At 33.8% G+C, this 23,719-nt stretch overlaps 1 protein-coding gene across 1 annotated transcript; it reads left to right on the top strand.

Annotated features, from left to right (window-relative positions):
• The first annotated feature begins 1,305 nt into the window (after window positions 1-1,305).
• On the top strand, window positions 1,306-19,261 carry AADAC (arylacetamide deacetylase). The gene is given in 6 exon segments (XM_007086373.2): window positions 1,306-1,443; window positions 7,626-7,848; window positions 10,110-10,179; window positions 11,258-11,429; window positions 18,666-18,969; window positions 18,972-19,261. Coding segments are annotated over 6 exon segments (1,197 nt in total).
• The last annotated feature ends 4,458 nt before the right edge of the window (window positions 19,262-23,719 follow it).

The raw sequence follows: 23,719 nt of genomic DNA, 5'->3' as shown, positions 1-23,719 counted from the left end.
ATTTACTTGCTCCACAAGAAAATGCTTCTGGAGTTTGAGCACTTAAACTCTTGGGTCCCTTAGCAATCCAAACTACTTACATTTTGTGATCCTACCATTTTAAAAGATGGTTTGAGAGAGGGAGTCAAACTATAAGAGAATCTTAACTCTGGAGAACAAACTGAGGGTTGCTAGAGGGAGGTGGGCATTAAGGAGGGCACTTGTGATGAGCACTGGGTGTCATATGTAAGTGATGAATCACTGAATTCTACTCCTGAAACCAGTACTACACTGTATGTTAACTAATTTGAGTTTTAATAAAATCTTGGAAGCAAAACAAAAACAAATGGTTTCCAGGTCTTTGGATCTTACTTAACTACTTCTGTCTGGAAATGACAAATGACTTTCTATCAGGTCCTTTTTACCAACACTAGCCCCATAACCTCACTTCACCTCAAGAGAAGGGATCTAAATATTACAGGGGTATTTAGTGAACAATAAGTGTCTCTAACACTGCTACTTGATTTTGTATGACCTTGACAAGTTACTTAATCTTCTTAATTTCAGGTATTTATCTGTAATCTGAGACTAATTGAAGACTGGGACAAGTGAGGTTTTAATGTGCACTCTTAGAGGACTGTACTGATTTCACTCCATACTGTTGAATGAGCTTGCACAAGTTTCTGAACTTTGTCTGTTTCTCTCTCTCTCTCTCATGTGACAATACTTTTGAACTTTAAATAAGTTTTAATTGTTTTAGTACACTTTCTTGGATCAGAGTAAGTAGTCAAAAACTGTCAGCTCTCTCCATGATTATTATATAATTTTAACATGATTATTCACTGGTAATTTTAATTGTAGCAAGACAATAAAAGTAATACAAAATACATATGACCATATCTATATTACTTTGTAAAAGCTCTCAATACTTTTAAAATATTTGTTGGTTCTCCCCAACTCTGAGATTTGTTATTTGAAGCATATACTGAGTTTCTTATATTTGATCATGGCCTATTCTTTAGTAGTTACTACACCTAGTAACTGTGCAATACATGTTTGTTTACTGACTTGACTAGCAACATAATAAAGGCTGTTGGATATGATAAAATTTGCAACAGAAGAGTTCTTTGTACTTGTTACTAAGTTTAATGAGTAAACTTAGTAACAGGACAGCCAATGAAATGACAGACTAAGCAGTGGAATTTGTGTTCCGGAAGTTAGATGACACTTTATGAGGGTGCCAAAACGTGGGTGTAATTTTCAGCCACTGAATATTTCAAGTGTATTTGCCGTGTCACCAAGTCAAAAGAGCAGATGAGAACCATCATGGGAAGAAAGACCATTTTACTTCTGATTATGGGGGTTCTTGGGGCATATTATGTTTATATACCTGTCCCAGATAACATTGAGGAGCCATGGAAACTAATGTTGGTTAACACATATATGAAAACTTCAACAGATTTGGTAATTATAGAGCTTTATTGACTGACTATTTAACAGTTTAATCAGGAGAAAGTATTTGTATTATTGTTATTTAAAAAAAATTTCTGTCTTGGAAATTTTGTTCGTAAAACTGGCTTGCTGATTTTAAAAACTTTTTTTTTATTTTAACTATTCCTTAATGCAGACCCCTAATAGAATAAATATGAAGGAAGTAGTCAAGTAGCTTTAACTTTAAATATTAAAAGACAAATGTGATCTTTTAAATATTAAAAGACAGGAAGACCGACAAAAAGTCATATCGTGAGTTTCATGGCATGAATCCTGCCCAAATGAAGCACTTTGAAGTGTGAACTTCAGAAACAGTAAGATTGGCTAGCGCTGTGATTAGTTACAGAATTCTGTGCAATAACCTTGTATTTAAGCATGCAAATGCATTCATACTGAAATATTTGTAAACAAGTCAGCTGGTAAAAAGCCAAAGGAAACTGGATGTACATGATTTCCAGTTGTAAAGCATGACCTGCTAAGGTGACAGGGCAGCTGGCTGCCCTATCCAGTGTCTCCAGTTGCTCCTCAAAGACTTGTGGTTCTTTTCTAGTAAGGCTCATTATGTGAAATTGAAGCTTTTTTTTTTTTCATCTCCTTTAAACATCTTGTAGCAAACTGCCTTCTGGAGCAAAAAACAAAAAAAAATTAGAATAATAATAATTTGAGAACAGTTAACCTGTGTATTAAACACTTGGCTCATTATCTCTTTCCTTGAATTTTTAAAGGTGTTCTTAAATATCTCTTCTGGCATTAATGTAGCTCTGAATAAGTGCAAGACTTGTCTTATTTTCATTTTATTAGTGATTTGATCATTTGTAGTAATTTTGTTAGCAAGTATGTTGTTGGATTTGGGTCAGTTTCACTGGAGTATAGCTTCAACTCTTTATCTTTTATAAGTTATTCTTGAATTTTATTTAAAATATTTATTTTGGTCTATAGTTTTGTTTTATTTTATTATTTAGATTAATTTTGTGTGTATATATACATATATACACATGTAAATACATACACGATCCTCTCTGTATGTCTTCAAAAATGGTGTCATTTTCCCTCCTAGTACTTTTTAATCTTTTCCTACATTTTTTCTTCCTTTTGATTTTCTCATTTCTATCGTATATAATACCTTGTGTTACTTTCAACTTAGTGTTTATTTCTGAAATTATTTTGTCTTTCATTATATATTCCTCTTCTAAGTTCTACCAGTACCAGTTTTTAGTCACCTCCTTGTTTTGACTAGTGATCACCACCAAATATGTCCATGTCTTCTATGAATATGTATATTTCTCCTTTGTGATATTTCTTCATACCATTCTTAAAATCCATTCTGCAATACTGTGTAGTATATCATCCACTTTGTAGCAATTTTTTTTTCTAATTTGTTTTCTTCATGAGTTGGAAGCTGTTTGAATAGTAATTCAAACTTTTAATAATTCAATGATGAAGAAAAATGGAAGTCACTGAATATAATCACCTGTCAACTTGTCTGTGATGTAGCATTGTCTCCTGGAATAGAAATATCAAATATAATTAACCAAAATGCCAACTTTGATAGATGGCTCAGCATCACCTTGAAAGGACTTGGAGGTTGCATCTCGTCTTGGTAAGAAGTAACATTATAATCAAATAACATAACACTGTCAGCTCTATCTCGGGGTTGAGGTTATAAGCATTTGTGAAAGTGTTTTCCATCATTATACCAGATTACAAGGTTTTCCTTAATTGTATCGGGACAATTTGAAGTTCCCTAGGTTTGAGACCATTTTTAAAAATACTGGTTTTATCATCTCTGTTCTTTTCCTACATTTGGCATTGATTCTTCTAGCCCTGCTTATTTCGTTTTGCTACTCTTTGGCCTATAAAGGATGAACACTTTGAGGCCCAATTATCTTTTTAGTTTTCAAATTGCTGAATACCTACAATTGATATGCAGATCTGTAACTTGGGTGCAGCCAAAGTCATAGCACTGTTTCTTAAATTTGGATCATCAGAAATTCAGTTTTACTATTTTTCCTTTAGATGATAGATCTTTGGATGATAAAGATGCAAGAAATCATTTTGTCCATAAACTGAAGGGTATAAATTCCAGAGTTGGTCGGAATGTTTTTTTTGTTTATAATTTGATATCTCAAATTTACATTAAAAATCCTTTTAGGGTTTAGAGTTAGTGTAAAAACAGTAAATGATTTGAGAAGATATATCCATTAACTTAATGCTCTAACTCATCAGACTTCATGAAAGGGAAGACAATTAAAGAAACTGTAAAGCCCTTCTTATTCAGTTCAGACTCCAGGGACGACAGACACTATTTTTAACATACTGATGGCTTCCTAGTCTTTTGTTATACATTTATTGCACTCTAGTAGGATCCAAAAGTTTGTGAGATTATAAAGTCATCTTACAAAATTTTATACCTAGTACTGTCTTATACAACATGTGACAATTACTGTTTCTATAACTAAGTCCTTTTCTTTAACTTGCATAACATAGACCATTTTCTATCATTTAAAAAGATATTTATTTGAACTAAACAGTCTCATATTTTGCAGATAAAATACTTGAGTCCAGTGACTTATGTTTTGAAAGAGGGCCTTATATTTTCTGTACTTAGCTTTTATTTAAAGCCAGAGGGCCAACTATATTCCCTCCATGCGGAAAATGTTGTGTTGATACCTACTTTATGTCGTAGGTTGTAGAAATTTTAAATTTGTTAAAACTAAATAAATTAATGCTTAAACAATCTATCGCTTTTCTGTGTTAACATTTAAAATCAGCAGGCCTGATATTTATGTGATTTCTTCAGACATTTTTTGTTAATTGGTTGGAGTGTTTGTGCAAAAGTCACACCCAGCTGAAAAATGGAGAACATTATTTAACACTGTAGAAATAACATAGAAATAAATGACAGAAAATGGTCTACTGGAGGTACAAGTCTCCACCCCTTGTGTAATTGTAGACAGGAGCAATTGTAGGAGACGCCCAAGTTTTGGGGGCATGGTCAGCATGTGTGGTGATATCTGTATGCGGAGTATATCCAAAATATGGAGAAGACCTAAAGCACACTCATAGCTAGAATAATTGGCCTCCCAAAGCCTGTCAGGCATTTGCAGTTCACTCTGCATGAAGTTCTACACTTCTGGCTGCAATTGTAACATGAGGGCAGTCATTTCTTGAAAGTGTATACTTTTTGTGAGTCTAACAACTGAAGTCCCTTTGGAATAGCTGCTGGGCATCAGTAAGGAGGGGGTGTTTGTTTGATGCTTAAACACACACCCAGATGTAGCATTCGTAGATTGGAAAATGCAGCTGGTCATAAAATATAACACCATTCTGCTGGACCCTGGGCCAGCCGCAAGGTGGCCAAAGAGTTAGGTTTCTGTGTTTTCTCTCATACCCGTCAAAGTTCTATGGATACTGAGGGATCCTTGACTGCTGCATCCACTGTCATGCTCTGTCTTCTTCAATGGGCCTTTTGCAGTGATGGTCACTAAGAGATGGCATACTGGCCAGTCAAGAGTGACATCTGCTCCAGAGTCAGACCTGGACTTAATTCCACATCCAGCATCTACTGCCTAGGTGGACATGAACAGAAATTTTAAACTCTCCCATCTCAGTGTACTCAACTGAAAATCTGGAATATATTACTACTTACCAGGTCTTAGTAAGAATTGAATGGGAACAAGCACAGTACCTGGCAAAAACTAAACACAGTAAATATTATTGTTATTTATATCCATCTCCATACAACTGCCTGTGTTATCACTGTATGCTTGTGATTTTATAGCCAGATAAAACCATATGAAAAAATTTCCCAGCTGAACCTTGGCAATCCTGGATAAAATAAATATTGAAAATCATGTTCAAGTAAAATTTCTGGAAAAATACCTAAAAGTTTTATAGAGATAGAAACAGACATGGATATTGGATTTGTACATGGGCTAGACTTAGATATTAATGAGATCTATAACTTAATATAAATATATATATAGTGCATTATATACATGTGAGTGCATATTTATATGTGTGTGTGTGTGTGTGTGTGTGTGTGTGTGTGTGTGTAGCTGTTAGTATTTATCAACCTGTCATCAATCTGTTAGTTGATTTTATACTATCTTTTCTCATTTCTTTTGGTATGCTAAGATGCTAAGGTTCCACTCACTAATATATTTCTCAATGTCTTTGTATAGATATCCTCTGGAGTTTGCTGAATACACAGTGTTGCAGTGGGTTATGGATTACAATAATAAATTAGATATTTATTTACAATACCAAATTAGATATTAGATATTACTATTTCCCTCAGCCTTTGGATTTCTTCCCCTCCAATAGCTGGGAAATTTGGTGCCTCATTTTCCTTAAATACTTCTACTACTGAAGCTGGTTTCTATTGCTTCTACTAGAGGAGGTCTGGGAGGATTTGGGAGTTGAGGATGTTCGGAACCCATATAAATGTATGTAATCTACTCAGAATATCACCCACATAATAACTTAGACCAAGCTTTTAAAATGTCTGGTGGATGGTGACTTTACCTTGCATGGCAATTCTACAATTTACAAGATCAAACTTTGGTTCTGCTTTTAGAGCTGTTAAAGATGAGATTTCTTCTAGGGAAAGTTTACAGAGTATCTGCTTTACTGACTGTAACTTGAACTGAAAACCTAAATAACTGAGAATGTAATTTTTCTTTCAGTAATGTTTCAAGTTCAGTTAGTGCTTAGTGCTTGAACTCATTATTTTCACCATAATATTTTTTTGCAATAGCTACTTGATCTCTCAAAACTATCCTTTAATAAGAACTATTACAGTTGTTAATTTAATAACGTTTTTGCTACTACATTTCATGTGTGAACAGATTCTATTTTGCATTAGCAATGAGACAATTTACTAGCTGTAAATCTAACCAGGTCAGTTATCTAATTCCAGCACGTGTCTTAAATGGTCTCCTTTCTTGAGAACTTCTGGGCTATATTCTCTATCAATCATTGTTTTCTTACAATATAGATACTGTTATAAATATCCCAATAGGAACAGTTTGAGAATATAGAATTTGAGGTATACAACCTTTAGAGTGTGGGGTGAAGGGAAGCCACCAGTACTTGAAGCTGCTTGCATCACTGAACTGGTAATTCTCAAAAGGACAACCAGAGGTACGGAAAGCCACATAATTGTCAATGTTCACATAAATATTCACAGGGGCTCAGAGGAAATAATGGCTTTTTCTTTATTTCTACCCTATCAGTCTTACAAGAGTGCCTCTGTGTAACACAATTTAACCTGGCAAGGAGTTCTGGGAAATGTATCTCCCTGACCTACCTTTCAGGAACATGGGGATGATTTGGTGTTGAAATTAGATAATTTTGTTTATTCCCTTTGCATTTATCTCCATTAAGTGGGACAGAGGTTGACCCAACTCTTTAATCAATCACTTAGGACCATACTCCACATGTTTCCAACGTAAGGTTGGAAAACAATTTTTTTGATTCTTGGAATTCCAACATTATAGATCATGGTTTGGCTCCCAATTACCTTTTGAGGTCCTTTTTCTTTTATGCATCCTTGTAGGGACCTGACTTCCTAGCTTTACTAAGCTACCTGCATTTCTCTGATTGAAGTAGGAGTGTACCTGTGTCTTTAATTTTGCCCTAGAGTGAGACTTCCTCCTTTGTTCAGCCAAACTTTGTTCCGTATCAGAGGTCACCTACTATTTGAAAACTCTTCCCTAGGTCTCACATCCAGGCAGCTAGTTTACCTTTCCATTGGCCCTTGCCAAAGTTCATTGTACATGTCTATGAGACATGCAGTTATGCAATTATGTTGCTTTATAACTGCTTATATATATCCATTTCTCCCACTTGACTCTGAGCTTATTTAAAGTAGGGAACTTACCCTGTTGATCTTTGTGCTCAAAGTAGGAAGCCTAGAACCCACCAAGTTGTAATACCTGAATAATTCTTTACATATCTTTTTTTAAATCTAAAGCAACTATTATGGTAAAAAGTCTGAATTTCCAGTCATGGAAATTTCTAACCATGGCATTCAGATTTACCTGTGACAGTATGACACAGGACCATTGGGAGCATATAGCATACTCCTACATGCATAAATAATATTGATATTTGCTATGTGTAACCTGGTGTGGTTCCCCCCACCCTTTTAGGTTCTGTTTATTGAACTATTGGGAATCAACCATGCCATGAACATTGTAATGTTCTTTATGAGCTTTCAAGAAGTCCCACCCACATCTGATGAAAATGTCACTGTGATGGAGACAACTTTCAACAATGTTCCTGTCTGCATATATATACTAAAATGAAAGCCGGAGAGACTAAGAAGAGGCTTATTTTATATTCACGGTGGTGGTTGGTGTTTGGGGAGTGCTGGTATGTGCCCCTTGTTAGAAATTGTAGTTTATCATACAACACACATTGTATTAAGATGGTGATTTCAACATATCAAGAAGATATATTGTTAAACATCCCAGATAAGCTAACACTTCAGTTGTCTGAAATTCATTTCTTTGAGCTCTGTTAGTTTAAAGGAATTATGTTAAATCTCTTTCTTAAAGGGATAATCAATAGCCAAGGCTGTAGCAAATTTCAGAAGAAAGAAAAGTGTTTCATGAACTTAGAAATTTATTATTGAACTTGTTAATGGCAGAAATGATGGGATGTTGCAATGAAACCAAAATGGAGTACATTGAATACTGAATGAGGAATGAGGAAATGGAGATGTGACTCTAGTCTTTCAATCAGCATAGATATGGAAAGAAATGAGAAAGGTGTTAGATGGAAAAGAAGAGTTGAGTATGAGTATTTTATCTTTATTTTATATAAAAAATGTGTATTTCAATTTTATGTATTTTTAATATTTACATAAATGTTAAATATGTAATATATATCGTGTTACTTTATATAATATAAAGTTTTATATTTTATTTTATGTATAAAAGCATGTTTTATATTTATTTTATATCTACCTGTAGGAGATCTATGAACATGTTTGTAAACTCAAGGTAAAGGTGGGGGTTAATAGAAATATGTTGCAGAAAAGGGGAGGGGGCTGGAGGATGGAATGAGGTTTGCCTGATCTAGAAGATATGAGATGAAATTAGACTTAGTACAGAGGAGAAGGATTGGCAACACATAGGAAGAGAAACACACTCTGCGACAAGAAGAAAAGAGGTGTTGATGGAGTGATGTAGATGGGAAACATAAATCAAAGTAGGAAAGGATGTGATCCTCTCTATGATTTTCTACAAATACAGGCAGTAAAGGCCTTAGCTGGCAATGGAGTGAGGTTTCTAAGACAAAATCTGATAATGCCATGCCTCAGTTTGTTTCCATGAGTCCCTGTTACCCAAAGCCCTTCTTTAAAAATCTTTTCATCACAGTATTACTGAAGAATGAGAATATGCTTACCAAGAGAAAGGAACTAAGTAAGAATAAGCTTACTTAGCAATAAGCAAAATTTTGATGTTTTTTATTTTTATATTAAAAAGACATAAAAATCTATGTTCTAATCCAAAATATAAGAATGACCATTTATCTATCTATCTATATATCTACCTACCTATCTATCTATGAGAGAGGGGGTGGGGAGAGGAAGGGAGAGTGTTGGGGCAGGGCAGAGAGGGAGAGAGGAAGAGAATCCCAAGCAGGATCCATGCCCAGTCTGGATCCAGAGCCTGATTCAGGGCTCTGTTTCACGACTATGAGATCATGACCTCAGCCAAAATCAAGAGTCACCTAATTAACTGAGCCACCCAGGTGCCCCAAGAATGACCTTTTTATATAAATGTTAAGTAAAAGTTTAAAACTTAGTGTGTATTTGATATCTTAAGAATATTCAGTACCTGACTTTGGAATCTCTTCTTTTCATGGCCCACATGATTTAATGTTTGTGACAACTACATATTCTGATACTTCCCCTTGTAACACTTGGTGATTTCTCCCTCCTCTCATTACTGGCAAATTCTATTTTATCTTCTTGAAATTTTCTTATCTGCAAAAGGAAGCACTTACCCAATCCCAATAGCAAATATGTGTGATTCATCCCCACTCCGCTCACAAGACCAAAAAAGCTCCAGAAAACACATTTTTTGTCTGCCTAGAACATACAAATATATAAATCAGGTTTTAGCTTTCCCTACATCCTCTTTTCTTTAGTTTTCTCTGGCAGTTTTAATAAAGTCTAATGCCATTTCCACATGACACTTTCTGTACCCCTCCATTAAAACAACTAATATTTTTTGCATTGTTGCTTTTTATTTATATGCCTGGCCCTCCTTGCCCCTGTCTGTGGTAGAATGTGACTTGCTGAAAGCCAGAGGGTTAATTGTCTGTGTTTATTCTTTCACCACCTACTACTTGCTGAACGAAGGAGGAAGAGATTGATCTTAAAGAGGGTGAATTTGGCTTAAGTTGTCCAGGGTGAAATGTGGGGAAGGACAAGAGAGTTGACAATGCATATATCATAGGATCACTGAGCAGAAGAATTCATGTTTTATACCTATGATGAAATCCTAGAAATAGTTTTCCCAGAACATTTCAGTTAGGAACAAATTATAGTTATAAGCTCTGTGTTGATGGAAACACTCATCGATACACTGGTTAGTTTCTGATTTTATTTCCTTTTATTTCAGCTTTGTTTAGTTATGACTTTCTGTCAAAACAGACAGGGGATAGATTTGATGTTGTTGTCATTTCAGTCAAGTAAGAGTACTCTTGATTTGTTAGAGTTTGGGCCAGATACCATACAGAGTAGGATGCTCTAAGCTGTCTTAGTCATTCCTTGGTTATTCTAGGAGTGTTTCAAATAAAATGGAGAAGGTGAGAATAGAGAACATGAACTTCCCATGACCAGAAAAGAGTCAGAGAGAAAAGAGTTGTACAGTTAGGTCAAGCGGGGATCAAAAACAGGAAGTCAAAAAACTGTTAGAATAAAATTAAACTACTGCATCTTAGAGACAAATGACCTCTGCTGGATTTCTAGCCTACTCTTAATTAGCAAAGTAAAATGAGGGCTTCAGGGTGAGAGAATCAGGTTTAAAGGCTGGTTCTAGAATTAATTGAATAACTTTGTACCAGATAAATACCATTTTAGCTCAGTTTTCTCAGATGTAAACTGAGAGTCATATAATATTTTCTGTATCATAGAGTTGTTTTAAAGATTAAGTGCTCAAATAAATTTAACACAATTAGTATAGAATATTTCATGGTACAAGCCTCCATTAAATGTAATTAGTAACCAAATAACGTATTGGAATACAGGCACAATCTACTCTCAAAAAAACATTCTACATCAATTATTAATAATAAAAACCAAAGCAAATGGGAATAAATAGAAAAATGAAGAAACTGAAAAAAAAAAAAGGATGATAGTGACTACTTGCCAACTTGATTATTAGATTAAGTTGGAATAGAATAATTCCTAACGTTTGTTTGCTATTTATTGGTCACTAATAAAGTAAAATGATTACAAAGAAAATACCATTCTGGTAAAAATTTATTTAAGGGAAATTATCACCTGAGTTTTTTCCCCTAAGTCTTAGCCAAGTTTTGCATTCAAGCCTTTATTTATGTAAACATGTAAAAATTTGTAAAGGCTTTTATAGCAAGCATTATCATAAGAATGACATTTGTCTTTGGATTCATAATGACCTCAAATACCAGGTTTGCTAAAGAAAATGTTTTTACTTATGATTTTGAGGGTTAGAGAATGCCCCCCCCCACACACATTTTATTTTTTGAAAAATAATTGGCTTAACGAACATTGTTATTCTGCCCATAGCTACAGACTAGCCCCTAAATATCACTTTCCAAATCAATTTGAAGACGTATATAATGCATTAAAGTGGTTCTTACACCAAGATGTTCTTGATAAATATGGTGTGGATCCTGAAAGAATTGGAATTTCTGGAGATAGTGCTGGAGGGAATTTAGCTGCAGCAGTGACTCAACAGGTATGTTGCTCAGATTTTTTTTTCTAAAAATATCTTACCCTTAAATATTTATTTCAAACATTAAAATATCCATGCAAATTATGTTATGTTAATATGTTAGAAATTAGAGATTATACATAGAAATCAACATTAGAGAACATTTGTATCCTGAGTGCTTCTATTCCTACCTTCTGTCAGATTTTTAAAAAATAAAATGATAAAGTACTCTTTCCAGGTCATTGGTTTAAACATCATTAATATGTCGGCTAAGTGCTATGCTATTTTGTTATATTAGGGCTGGTATTTGTGCAATCAGCCAATGATACCAGTCACTATAGTTACAAAATCAGATTATTCCAGTATTCTACATGGCATATACTAAAACTTACATGAAAACTATTGTTATCAGAATAATCATCTTGCCTATAGACAAAAAATGTTAACAGGTTTATAGATACTACTTACTTGCAGAAGGAATTATAATTTTCAGATGCCAACTATTATACTATCTCTATGATATTTAGCCAAACTGGACATCTAGTTTTTAAATATTTTTAAGTTTATTTATTTATTTTGAGAGAGAGACAGAGAGAGTGAGTGGGAGAGGGGCAGATACAAAGGGAGAGAGAGAATCCCAACCAGGCTCCGCACTCACAGGGGCTGGAACTCAAGAACTATGAGATCATGACCTGAGCCAAAATCGAAAGTAAGAAGCTTAATCCACTGAGCCACCCAGGTACCCCAAAACTGGGCATCTATTAACTATTAATTTGAAGTGACACATAATCATAATTAGTCTAATAATGAGTAAAATTGTTATTCATACTGGTTATCTGACCTAAATATTAAACCAGGCACCAGTGGCATGGAAGAAATGTTCTTATATGAAAAAAAAATTACTTGTAGATTTAAAAATGAATATCTGCAATTCAATAACTAACTCTAATTATAAATATTGCTCATAAGTTTATTATGCAATCAAACAAAACTTGCTCTTGATTTTGTTGATTATTCATTTCTATACACATTTTAAAGTATATAAGTTTTGGCTATTGATACCTCCAGAATAACCTTCTTATGATTTGTAGACAAAGGAAAGATACAAATTTTGGGATTTTTATAAAAAATACTGCAGAACAGATTTTCTGCTACTTCCCAGAAATTTACTTCCCTACTGCCTACTCATTGTCACTCTGAGAGGCATCTTGATGCAGTACAAAGGGTATATCAGAAGACATGGATTTTTGGAGATAATTTCTTTTTATCATGTCACATAATGAGCCCTTTCTCTTATGTAGTTCAGACTTCTACAGTGGTGAACCAATCAATTCTGACCCGTAATTATTAAAATATAATATTCTGGAGAGCATTAAACTGCTAATAACATATGAAAGATTTCCAGGCCAAAAAAATTGTTTTTAATTATTTTAAGTTTATTTATTTTCAGAGAGAAATAGAGTGAGCAGGGGAGGGGCAGAGACAGAAGAGAGAGAGAGAATCTCAGACAGGTTCCACACTGTCAGCACAGAGCCCTATGTGGGGCTTGAACTCACAAATTGTGAGATCATGACCTGATCCAAAATCAAGAGTTGGGCACTTAACTGACTGAGCCACCCAGGTGCCCCTAGGCCAAAAAGTTTTTTAAAGGGTATGGAAAAAAAAAAAACACATGCAAAGATAACCTAGCACTCAATGTCTCTCTGCTCTAATGGCGTATGTGAATCAAAAGAAAACTATTCAACCAAGATGAGCTACAGAGTTGCAGTCAAATTCCAGGGCCCTCCAAAAAAACAGGGACACTTATGAAGTACTTCTGATTTTAAGTGAGGCTCTAAAGAGGTATGGTCTCATTGTTAGGGGGAGTATGATACAAAACAAACCATGTGCATTTAGAGTCTTGCTTTGTATCACCTGAATGGTTGTGGGAAATCTGTCCTTGAACTTAAATTAAATTGATGAGCAATTGATATTCAAGTATACTTAACAGTGTATAAAAATCCTCCCTGAAGAAATATAGTATCGTAATAGACTTCAAATTATTCCTGCAAAAATTTTTCAAAATCAGTAGCCAGCACAGAATAAAACATATCCAAGCAAAGTAAACAAGAAGCCATGAAGGGAAGCAAGCAGAATCAACAGACAAAAGAAAGACACTTCACAAAATTCAGATACTGCAATTATCAGCCACAGAATATAAAGTAACTATCCAAGTTTCTTCAATTAATTCACAACCATGATTGCAAATTTTGGCCTAAAAGTAGAATTTTGAAAAACAAGCAAAAGTCCAAAACTAAAAAAATAAAATCAACAAAATTAAAATTTATAAATTGTTTAAGTGGTTTTACACAAGCTGTAGATATCATTTATAAGCTAAAAGATGGGCCATATGACTCATGGATGACTATGCACAATGAAGCATAGAAGCCCAGAGAGACAGAAAATACAGTAGAGAAGATAAGAAATATAGCAGATACAGCCTGAAAATCCACTAGCCTTTTAAATGTTATGCCAGAAACAGAGGGGAAAGAATGGGAGAGAAAGGAAGATTTAAGAATACAACAATATTAGAGCATTTTGCAGAGCTGATGAAAGATGTCAAGATACCGATAACAGAAGCTCCATGAACCTTAAACATACTTTTTTAAGAGGTTAAAATTAAATAAATAGCTAGAGATAAATGTATACTTAGATATACAGACAACAAGGCAAAAGTGTTGACAATCAATAACCTAAGATACAACAGAAAGAAATAGAGGGGCTCCTGGCTGGCTCATTCGGTAAAGCATGCAACTCTTGATCTCAGGGTTGTGAGTATGTTGGGTGTAAAATTACTTAAAAAAATTTTTTTAAACCTAAAAAAAAAGAAAGAAAGAAAATCTTAGAGAAAAAAGGGTATCTTCACAGAAGTACAAATCATACTGACAGCTTACTTCTCAATAGCGAGAATGTAAGTTCTAAGTCAGTGGAATATCATCAAAGTGCAACACAAAATTACCGTTAACCAAATTCTTTGATGCACAAAAATATTACTTAAGAATAAAGGAGAAATAAAGGCATATTCAGATAAGCAAAAACTAATAGAGCTGCTATTAATAAAACACACTAAAAGGTGGTTTAAATAAGTGTTTCAGACAGAATGAAAATGCAGATAAAAGTTTATAATACAGGAAGAAGCAAGGAGCAATAATGTGGCAAGATGTAGGTAAATCTTTTTTATTAAGATGTAGGTAAATCTTAAACTCGGAAAGTTTAAAATAATAAGATATATAAAATTAAAATATGAGAAAAACAAATCATAATTTCAAGAGTGGAGGAGAGGATAGATTTTAAGTCTTCCAAGCTCTTTTGATTGTCTAAGAAGAAATAAATGATAGGTCTTTCATAATTTCATTTGTTTTTGAGAGGTTAAGAATATACCTTATAATTCTTAGGATAATCATTTAGTGAATACAAATAGGGAGGAACCTGGGTGGCTCAGTCAGCTTAGTGTCTGACTCTTAATTTCAACTCACATCATGATCCCAGAGTTGTGGGATCCAGCCCCTCATCAAGCTCATGGAGTCTGCTTAACATTCTCTCTCTCTCAGGGGTGCCTGGGTGGCTCAGTCAGCTGAGTGTATGACTTCAGCTCAGGTCATGATCTCACAGTTCACAGGTTCAAGCCCCGTGCTGGGCTCTGTGTTGATAGCTCAGAGCCTGGAGCCTGCTTCAGATTCCCTGTCTCCCTCTGTCTCTACCCCTCCCCAATTCGGGCTCTGTCTGTCTCTGTCTCTCTCTCTCTCAAAAATAAATAAACATTAAAAAATTTAAAAAAAATGTTCTCTCTCTCCATCTGCCCCTCTCCCCTGTTCACTCTGTCTCAAAATCAGTTAATCAATTAATAGAAATGGGGTATAACTTGTAAACTATTACAGGAAAAAAACAGAATAATGAAAAGGTCGACCAATCTGAAAGAAGTCAAAAATAGAAAAGAAGGAGGATTCACAAAATAAAGTGGTAGATTAAAATCAATTATTTTAATAATTACAGTAAATATTAGCGGTCTAAATAATCTGGTTGTAGGACCAATATTGTCAGATTAAAAACGTAAGTAAGCAGAAAATTTGAAAGTAAATGGTTGGAATATGTATATCTGGAAATAACATCTAAAAGCATTGCTGCCAGGTTAAGAAGATCACATCATTACAGAAAAGGTTAAACCATCGAGAAAATATACCAACTCTGAATCTGTATGGATTTAGTAACATGGTCTTAAATATATGAAGAAAGTATTAACAGAACTACAGTGAAAAACACAAATGTTCGGAACCACAATGAGAGATTTAAAAAGAACTCTTTCAGTAATTAAGAAAAACAGTCAAAAATAACAAGTGTATAGAGGACTGGAATAATGATTAATACACTTAACTCAAGGGACCTGGAAAGAACAGGGAAGAAAGCAAGTACATGTGATCATTTTTAAAAATTGACCAAGTACTTGTCCGTAAAGCAAGACTCAAAAAATCACCGAATTTAAATCACACCTTTCGGACTCTTAACCACAGTGCAAAAATGTGGGAAATCAATAAGAAAAAGACCAACAAGAAAACATCCTTCTTTTTATGGAAATTTAAAAAATACAAGTAATTACCTATGGGCCAGTACTTAATAGAATATATATCTTGTATATATTTTCCCCACCTTTAGAACAATATTTATAGGAATTGTATTTTAAAAGCATATGTTTGAAAAGAAGAAAGGCTAGAATAATCATTTGACTCAAGAAATCAAAGAAAAAAATAGAAGGAAGATGATAACGATAACAGAAATTATATTCAAAATCAAGTTTACAGTAAATGTGAACAAAAAGCAAAAAGTTAATTCTTTGAAAGGACTAATAAAAAATTTAAATCTCTGGAAAGACACATGAAAAAGAACAAAGTCAGGCATAATAATGTCAGGATTGAAAAAGGGACAATTCTGCAGTCCCTAAAATATGAAAAAGAACTAGCCGTCAATGAGTTCAGAATGAACATTGTAATCTTTAAAAGAGAAATTTGGAAAAACTTTAAAGTAAAAATGATATTTCATAATATTTAAATACAATAGGCAAATTCCAAGAAAAATATAACTTTCAAAACAGAAGAAGAAATGACAATCTGAGATATTTTATAATCATTAAATTAAATCAATAATTAAAAAATTGTACTGCTAAGAAACTTCACTGGAAATTTACACAAACATCAGAAAGAAACCACTCCAAATAAATACAAAATATTCAAGAGAATAGGAAAAGAGTGTGCATTCTTTAATTATCTTCAGAGAAGCACATTGTTTATGTTATATCTGACATAAGGAAAGAAAACAGTGGGCCAATCACATTCAGCAAATGAAGATATTACCATCATGAATAAAGTATTAGAAAAATATACATATACCACATACAGATTTACCATGACCAAGTTGCTAATAATGCAAGGAAAAGTACATTTTACAAAAATAAGTGAATTTTACCACATTAATAAAGGAAGCAGAATCATACTAGATGCAGAAAAAGCATTTAGTAAAAGTCACAGTAACAATTATTGGTTCACTAGGAGATGGAACATCCTTAAACAGGTAAACTACGTTGATTAAATGTGTACAAATGGTATAATTTTAAAGAAATACACAGAACTAAATACCATAAAATGGGGGATGAGGAGGAAATGGCAGTGCAGTCCTTTTGGGGAGGAAGAGGGTATGTGGTCAATTCAGGGTATATGATAAACTCCTTGAACATAGTTACATTTAAATTTCTGTCTTACAAGGCTATATATTTGATTTTATATGTATTATGTTTAGCTACAAAGGCAATTTGCTTTTAATATGCATGTTCAAAGATTTTAGCTACCTACCTGTAAAGTTGAATTTATTGGTCAAATATAAAATAGTTTTGTATCTTTTCTTAATTCAATCAGCTACCTCTTAGCTACCTATTTAATGATTACCACACATCTGCTAATGTAAACAGTGTTCTTCATACTAGATAGTGAGCTAAATGGAATGTAAACTTATCTGAGACAAAACACTGAAATGATTATTTAACTTCAGTACATATTTTTTTACATAAAACAATTATTTTTACATAACACAATATGGTAATGGCTTATAAATATTTTATTTTACAAACTATAATTACTAACTTGCTTTAAATGCAATGAAATAAACAGTGCTGCCATTTGCTGTTGCTAGTATGTAAGTCTGTGTGTGTGTGTAAAATGTTATATTTATACCAAATGAAAAAATGTCAGAATGCTTCCCTTTTTCAACTCTATATTAAATTTTTAGAAATAAACTTAAATTTAAACATTATACTTTACTCTGAGGAGCATAAGAGTACATGTGGCTTCAATAATTACTACTTGTGAACTATGCTAACAGATCTCAAGGTTTTGTATACATCAGAATCACCTGAAAGACTTGTTAAAACATAAATTGCTGGTTCCTCCCTACTTGAGTCAGTGTGTCTGGGTGAGGACCCAAGGATTTGAATTTCTAATAAATCCTCAGCTGATGCAGATGCTAATGGTCCAGGGACCACACTTTGAGAAGCTAATCTATAAGACACAATGGGTCATTCCAACTTGCAGGACCAAGTAAATGTACACAAAAACATCTGCTAAACTTTAGTGCTCAATGTTACTGGTCTCCAAATATTTTTGATCATGTGTCCTATTAATAAAAGAAACCTCTAGTATACCCCCACAAATATATGCATATTAATTTATAGATAAATTTGTGTTAATGCACTAATGTAATGTGAATATTTTAAAAACATAAATATTCAAATGAATTAGACTTTTGCCTATGATTCATGTGTTTTGTATCAGAGCCAAATTAGAATGTTAGTTAGATGATCTTTCCTTTAAATGTTAAGGCCTATTGATATCATAATATATGTACATACTTGCTTTACTTAAAAAATGTTTCCTCTGATTGCCATTCTTAGTTGTCAGGGTAGATATTTTGCTTTTTAATCACATATTAGATGATCTCTTTCCCCACTCATGAGGAAAGTTGTACAAATCATTTTGTTTATATTCACACTATTTAAGTTAAGACACGTAGTCTTCAATATAATATTGAAAATTGGAAAGTTCTTTGAGATCTATTTTTTGTTGTTTCTGATTATCTTTTTGAGATTCTGGATTTATCCTATATCCACCTACTGTTTGTAAATAAAAATATTTTTAAATAAAAATTATTTTCTGAGCAACTTATTTAAATTATTTTCAGCTCATAGATGACCCGGATGTCAAGATCAAACTCAAGACCCAGTCTTTAATTTATCCTGCTCTTCAGACTCTTGATATGGATTTACCATCATATTGGGAAAATTCACACTTTCCACCTCTGCCCAAATCACTGATGGTCAGGTTCTGGAGTGAATACTTTACCACGGACAAATCACTTGCAAAAGCTATGCTCTTCAATCAACATGTACCAGTGGAATCAAGCCATCTGTTCAAATTTATTAATTGGAGTTCTTTGCTCCCTGAGAAGTTTAAGAAAGGGCACTTTTATAACAGTCCAACTTATGGTCGTCTGAGTTGGCTAAAAAATATCTAGGATTTCTCGATGTGAGGGCATCCCCCTTGTTGACTGATGACAACAAATTGCGAAGTTTACCCTTGACCTATGTCATCACCTGTCAATATGATGTCTTAAGAGATGATGGAATCATGTATGTCACCTGACTTCAGAATGCTGGAGTTCAGGTGACCCATAACCATATTGAGGATGGATTCCATGGAGCACTTTCCAATTATGCACTTAAAATTACACATAGAGTAGAAAATCAGTATATGAGTTGGCTAAGTGAAAATCCATAGTAAAAATCTGAGGAGGGGGTCCATAAAATATATATAAGCCCCAGAATAGGAAACAACTTAAAATCAAAGGTTATGTTTGGATTGATGTTTATCATCTGTGACCTTTCTAAAGTCTTCATAGCCATCATGTTGTTTGTTTTTTAACTCAGGGAGTTCTCTATTTCTTGTCCTAAGTGTTGTTTATTCACTTCTGTACCTTAGAAAATATTTACTTTCCTGTATATTCTTTTCTTGCTGCTGTTACTCATTTCTTTAGCTCTAATTCACAGCTCTAGTTTTTTTGTTTGTTTGTTTGTTTTTAATATTTATTTTATTTTTGAGAGGCAGAGAGAGCATGAGCAAGGGAGAAGCAGAGAGAGAGAGGGAGACAGCACAGCTTCACCTGAGCCAAAGTGGGATGCTTAACCTGACTGAGCCATCCAGGTACCCCACAGCTCTAGTTTTTTGATTGCCTGACAGTATTACTATTGAGAAGAAAGCTTCAACACATCTGGCTTGTGAAATGCCAGAGCTTCAACTGACATGGGTTTAGGGCCTTGAAATGCTGCCTTGTAGGCACTAAGACAGTTAAATAATACCATTTCAAAAAGGAGAGCTCTTTTCAATCCTAAAAATACAGGGTTTTTCTAATCTATGAAATTATAAAATAAACTTACATAAGTTTATATATTCAGTTTTGTCTTCAATAGTGTAGTAGCCAAGATGTCTGAAGAAAACCTTAAAGTACATACACCTCAACCTGCTGCATGAAATAAATAACAAATCTTTACAAATCATGAATGGGTTGAGTGAAAAGTAGAGGAATGTTCAGGGGCAAAAACGTTAAGAACATGCAAACCCAGATTCCTACCTGAGATTTATCTCTGACATTATAAGTGACACCTACATCTATCAGGTGGCCTGAGGTGGTGGGAGATATTTGCATCATCGTCCAGTGATAGGCAAATAATTTTCTTTCATCAGGCAGTTCTTAAATCTATAATCCTGTCTTAAAGTGTAGATTTTATTATTATTATAGTATGGTGAGGCAAACAGATCAGGAGATGACTCTTGTTGGAAAGTTTGTTACTCACAGGTGGCCAGAGGCATGAGTATGATACTTCATGAGGGGACCACATGGGGAAGCCCCAGAGTTGGTCTGAAGGCAGAGAGAGCAAGGAGAAATGTGAGTGAAAAACTCTTGTGGCTTCCACAGGAAGGAATAGGCAAGGCAGAGTAAGCAGGGTTAGGATTGGGCAGCATGAACAATTTCAGTGGACTTTGAGGTAGTGGGGCTATTTCTGTTTGTCTGGTACCTGGTCCTGAGGTGATTTGATTAAAGGGGTGATAGTTGTAGGAGACTGGGTGGGTAAGCGTTCTTGGTTGGTTTACATATGAATGGCACACTCACAGGCCATTTGGATGCTTATCTCTAGGCATAAGCTGACCCTGAGAGGGACAGTCCTTTCCTTGTCAGCAAGTCCTCAGATATCAAAACACCAAAGTATTAGAAAATAAAAAGATACCTTAATACAAATCCCAAAGGATGCCACTGGGTAGCAATATTTGAGTTCTATTAGAGACTCCCTCTGCAGTAGTCCAAGTAGTGTGTGCCTCCAAAATGATTCATGCAGGTACTACAAAAAAATTTTTAAACACTTCCAAATACATCAGAGTTCTATTTCAAAGTTTTCTTACCTTCTGAAAAAATAAGATATGAAAACAAAACTTGCAAAAGAATCAGAAAACAAAAACTCTCACTTTTTAAACGTGTATGTGGGAAGATAGATATATAGCTATGTATGAAATATCATACAGTCTAGAGGACACAGCTAATCCTGTTGCATTGAAAGGAAATTTCAGTCTCATACACCAATCACAATATGGTAGAAAAAAAAGGCTTAAACTTGATCTCAAGATGTTAGGAAGAAATTACATAAACCCAAGAAAGTTAAGGAGAAAGAATTACCAAATTTTAAAAAGATATAAATAAGTAAATAAATTGGCATCGTTAATAAATGAAATTTCTGGGTTTCATACATTCAGTAATATTGATGATCCTAATCAACCTGGCATCCTAGTTGAGAAGAAAAATACACCAAATAAGAAAGGATAAATGAAAAAAGTTACAAAAGAAGTTTGTAGATTAGTTTGTTCAACAATTAAACTTTTAAACCTGGCAAACCTTTTTTTAGCAAAATAAACATGAATCTAAAATATGTTTTCTATCTTAAATGATACATTAGCATACTAAAAATTTCAGAAGAATTTTGACACTGATCAGGCTACTACTGCCTTTCCTATCACAAAAAACAAACACAACAACAACAACAACAACAACAGTGTTCCTGAGAGAGTCTAAAGGAGAAAATATATCAACCCTTTAAAAATCGAATGCTAGGGTGCAAAAAAAACATTTCTGTATTCATTTTATTAAGTAATTTTATCAAAACTAGAATGACAGAAAAGGATAAAACTACAGATCGATTTCACTTATGCAGTGCAATGAAAAATTCTAAAAACATAAGGAGAATACATTAGCAGATCATAAGACTAATATATCATGACTAAGAAGTGTTGATATAAGGGGTGAGAAGATTATTCAATGTTTTTGTTAGCAACAATGAGAAAAATCATATTCTTGTCTCTAAATATCTTAAAGAGATCTAAAAATTAAATTTCACTTTTTAATTTTAAACAATATGTGATAATAATAGAAAGATATTTATATGGCTAAATATTTGCCATATAAAATTTTGCCCCATGCTAATCTCTATTCAAATTATTCAGAAATCATGAATATCTATTATTACCTTTACTGAATTTCATTTTTCCGGATAGATACCATCCATTTCAATTAGGCAAGAAAATGAAATTTAAAATGTAAACAATTGGAAAGGACTTAAATGATCACTATTTCAATTTACTTGGATAATTTAAGATAGCCTATAAGATGCCATTAAGATAGAAATTCAGAAAGGTGGAAGTTTAGAAAATCAATAAGCGAAAATTATTATATTTCATATAAACAAAAAAAAACAACCAGTTAGAAGAAAAGCTAGAAGATATTTACAGATTTTCTCTGATCTTTTTCACTTTCCTCCCTTGTCTCTCTATAGGGCTTTGCTCTTTTCCCATTACCATCCCCTTCCAATGAGCACTGTGCACATTTTAAGTCCCTTCACTTGAGTAAAGTTCTATGATCTATTATGACTCATGTACACCATGTTCACCAATACTTTCTCTTTTGGGGGTAGGAGGTGTGATTTTTCCTCAGGCTTACCCATTTCATTTTTTCCTCTCTTCTTCATAGCTTTTCCAGACATCTCTCTCCCATTCTCTGTAAAGATTTGAGGCACGAGCTTGAGAAATGATGCTGCTGTAATTTGCTGATTAATTTCTCTTTATAGGCAATTTGAAGTTTGAGATTGATTGTTAAATTTTATTTGTTCTTGTTGGACTGTGTAGCTTGGGGGAGGATGTTTCTTAAGATTTGAATTTATATAGTCACCATTATCCTTGACTACTTGGACGATAACAGTTAAAAATTAAAACACAAAAGGTGCTTTAACAACATATTAAAGTCAGCTGAAGTGAATTTTAGGCGTAAAAGATAGATATAAAGAAGTAGGCTACATTGGAGAGAGACAGATATGGAAGATTTGAAAGAGATTAAATACATGGAAAATAATGGGACTAATTTGCAGTTATTGCCATAATGAGTGGTAGGATCATATTTAAATTTCTTTTTCCATGAACCATTATTTCATAATCTTTCTCTACTTTTCTCTTAAGTCATCGCTGCCTTTATTATTAATATGAAAGAATGGTATGTATAGCAAAGAAATTAATCCTGTGTTGCTAAATGAGTTGTCAATTCTTTGAGATCGTCATTTATCTTTGGAGATAGTCATTTATCTTTTGACAAAATTTGTGTTCATTCTATCAAATTTGATGTGCTATTATCTTAAAATCTATTTCAAATTTTATTGCACTGTGCTAGTACAGTCTCTGACATGTCAAATTGCTTTAAAATGGTAAATTTTTGGTGTGTGAATTATGTTTTAATAACGTAGTGATTTTAAAAGTGGCACCAAAAACCGTGACATATTCAGAGGCAGATTTACCAAAATATGTGCAAGACAGGCTTATAGGCAAAATGAAAGCTTTTCTAAGAGATAGTAAACATGTCCTTAAAGAACTGGAAATAACATGTGCATCTTTCTAAACATTCAAGATTATTTAGGTGTCAGTTCTCCTATAGATTTACCACAATCCCCATTTAGATCCCAGGAGGCTTTAAGTTGTTTTTTTTTTTAAAGAAAATGTTATAGGGGCTCCTGGGTGGCTCAGTTGGTTGAGCCTCCGACTTCTGCTCAGGTCATGATCTCACAGTCTGTGGGTTGGAGCCCCGCATCAGGCTCTGTGCTGACAGCTCAGAGCCTGGAGCCTGTTTCCAATCCTGTGTCTCCATCTCTG

Source organism: Panthera tigris, chromosome C2, assembly GCF_018350195.1.
Source record: "Panthera tigris isolate Pti1 chromosome C2, P.tigris_Pti1_mat1.1, whole genome shotgun sequence".
NCBI classification, from domain to species: Eukaryota; Metazoa; Chordata; class Mammalia; order Carnivora; family Felidae; genus Panthera; species Panthera tigris.
Note: the sequence above shows the minus strand (reverse complement) of the source record. Positions and strands in the feature narration are given on the sequence as shown.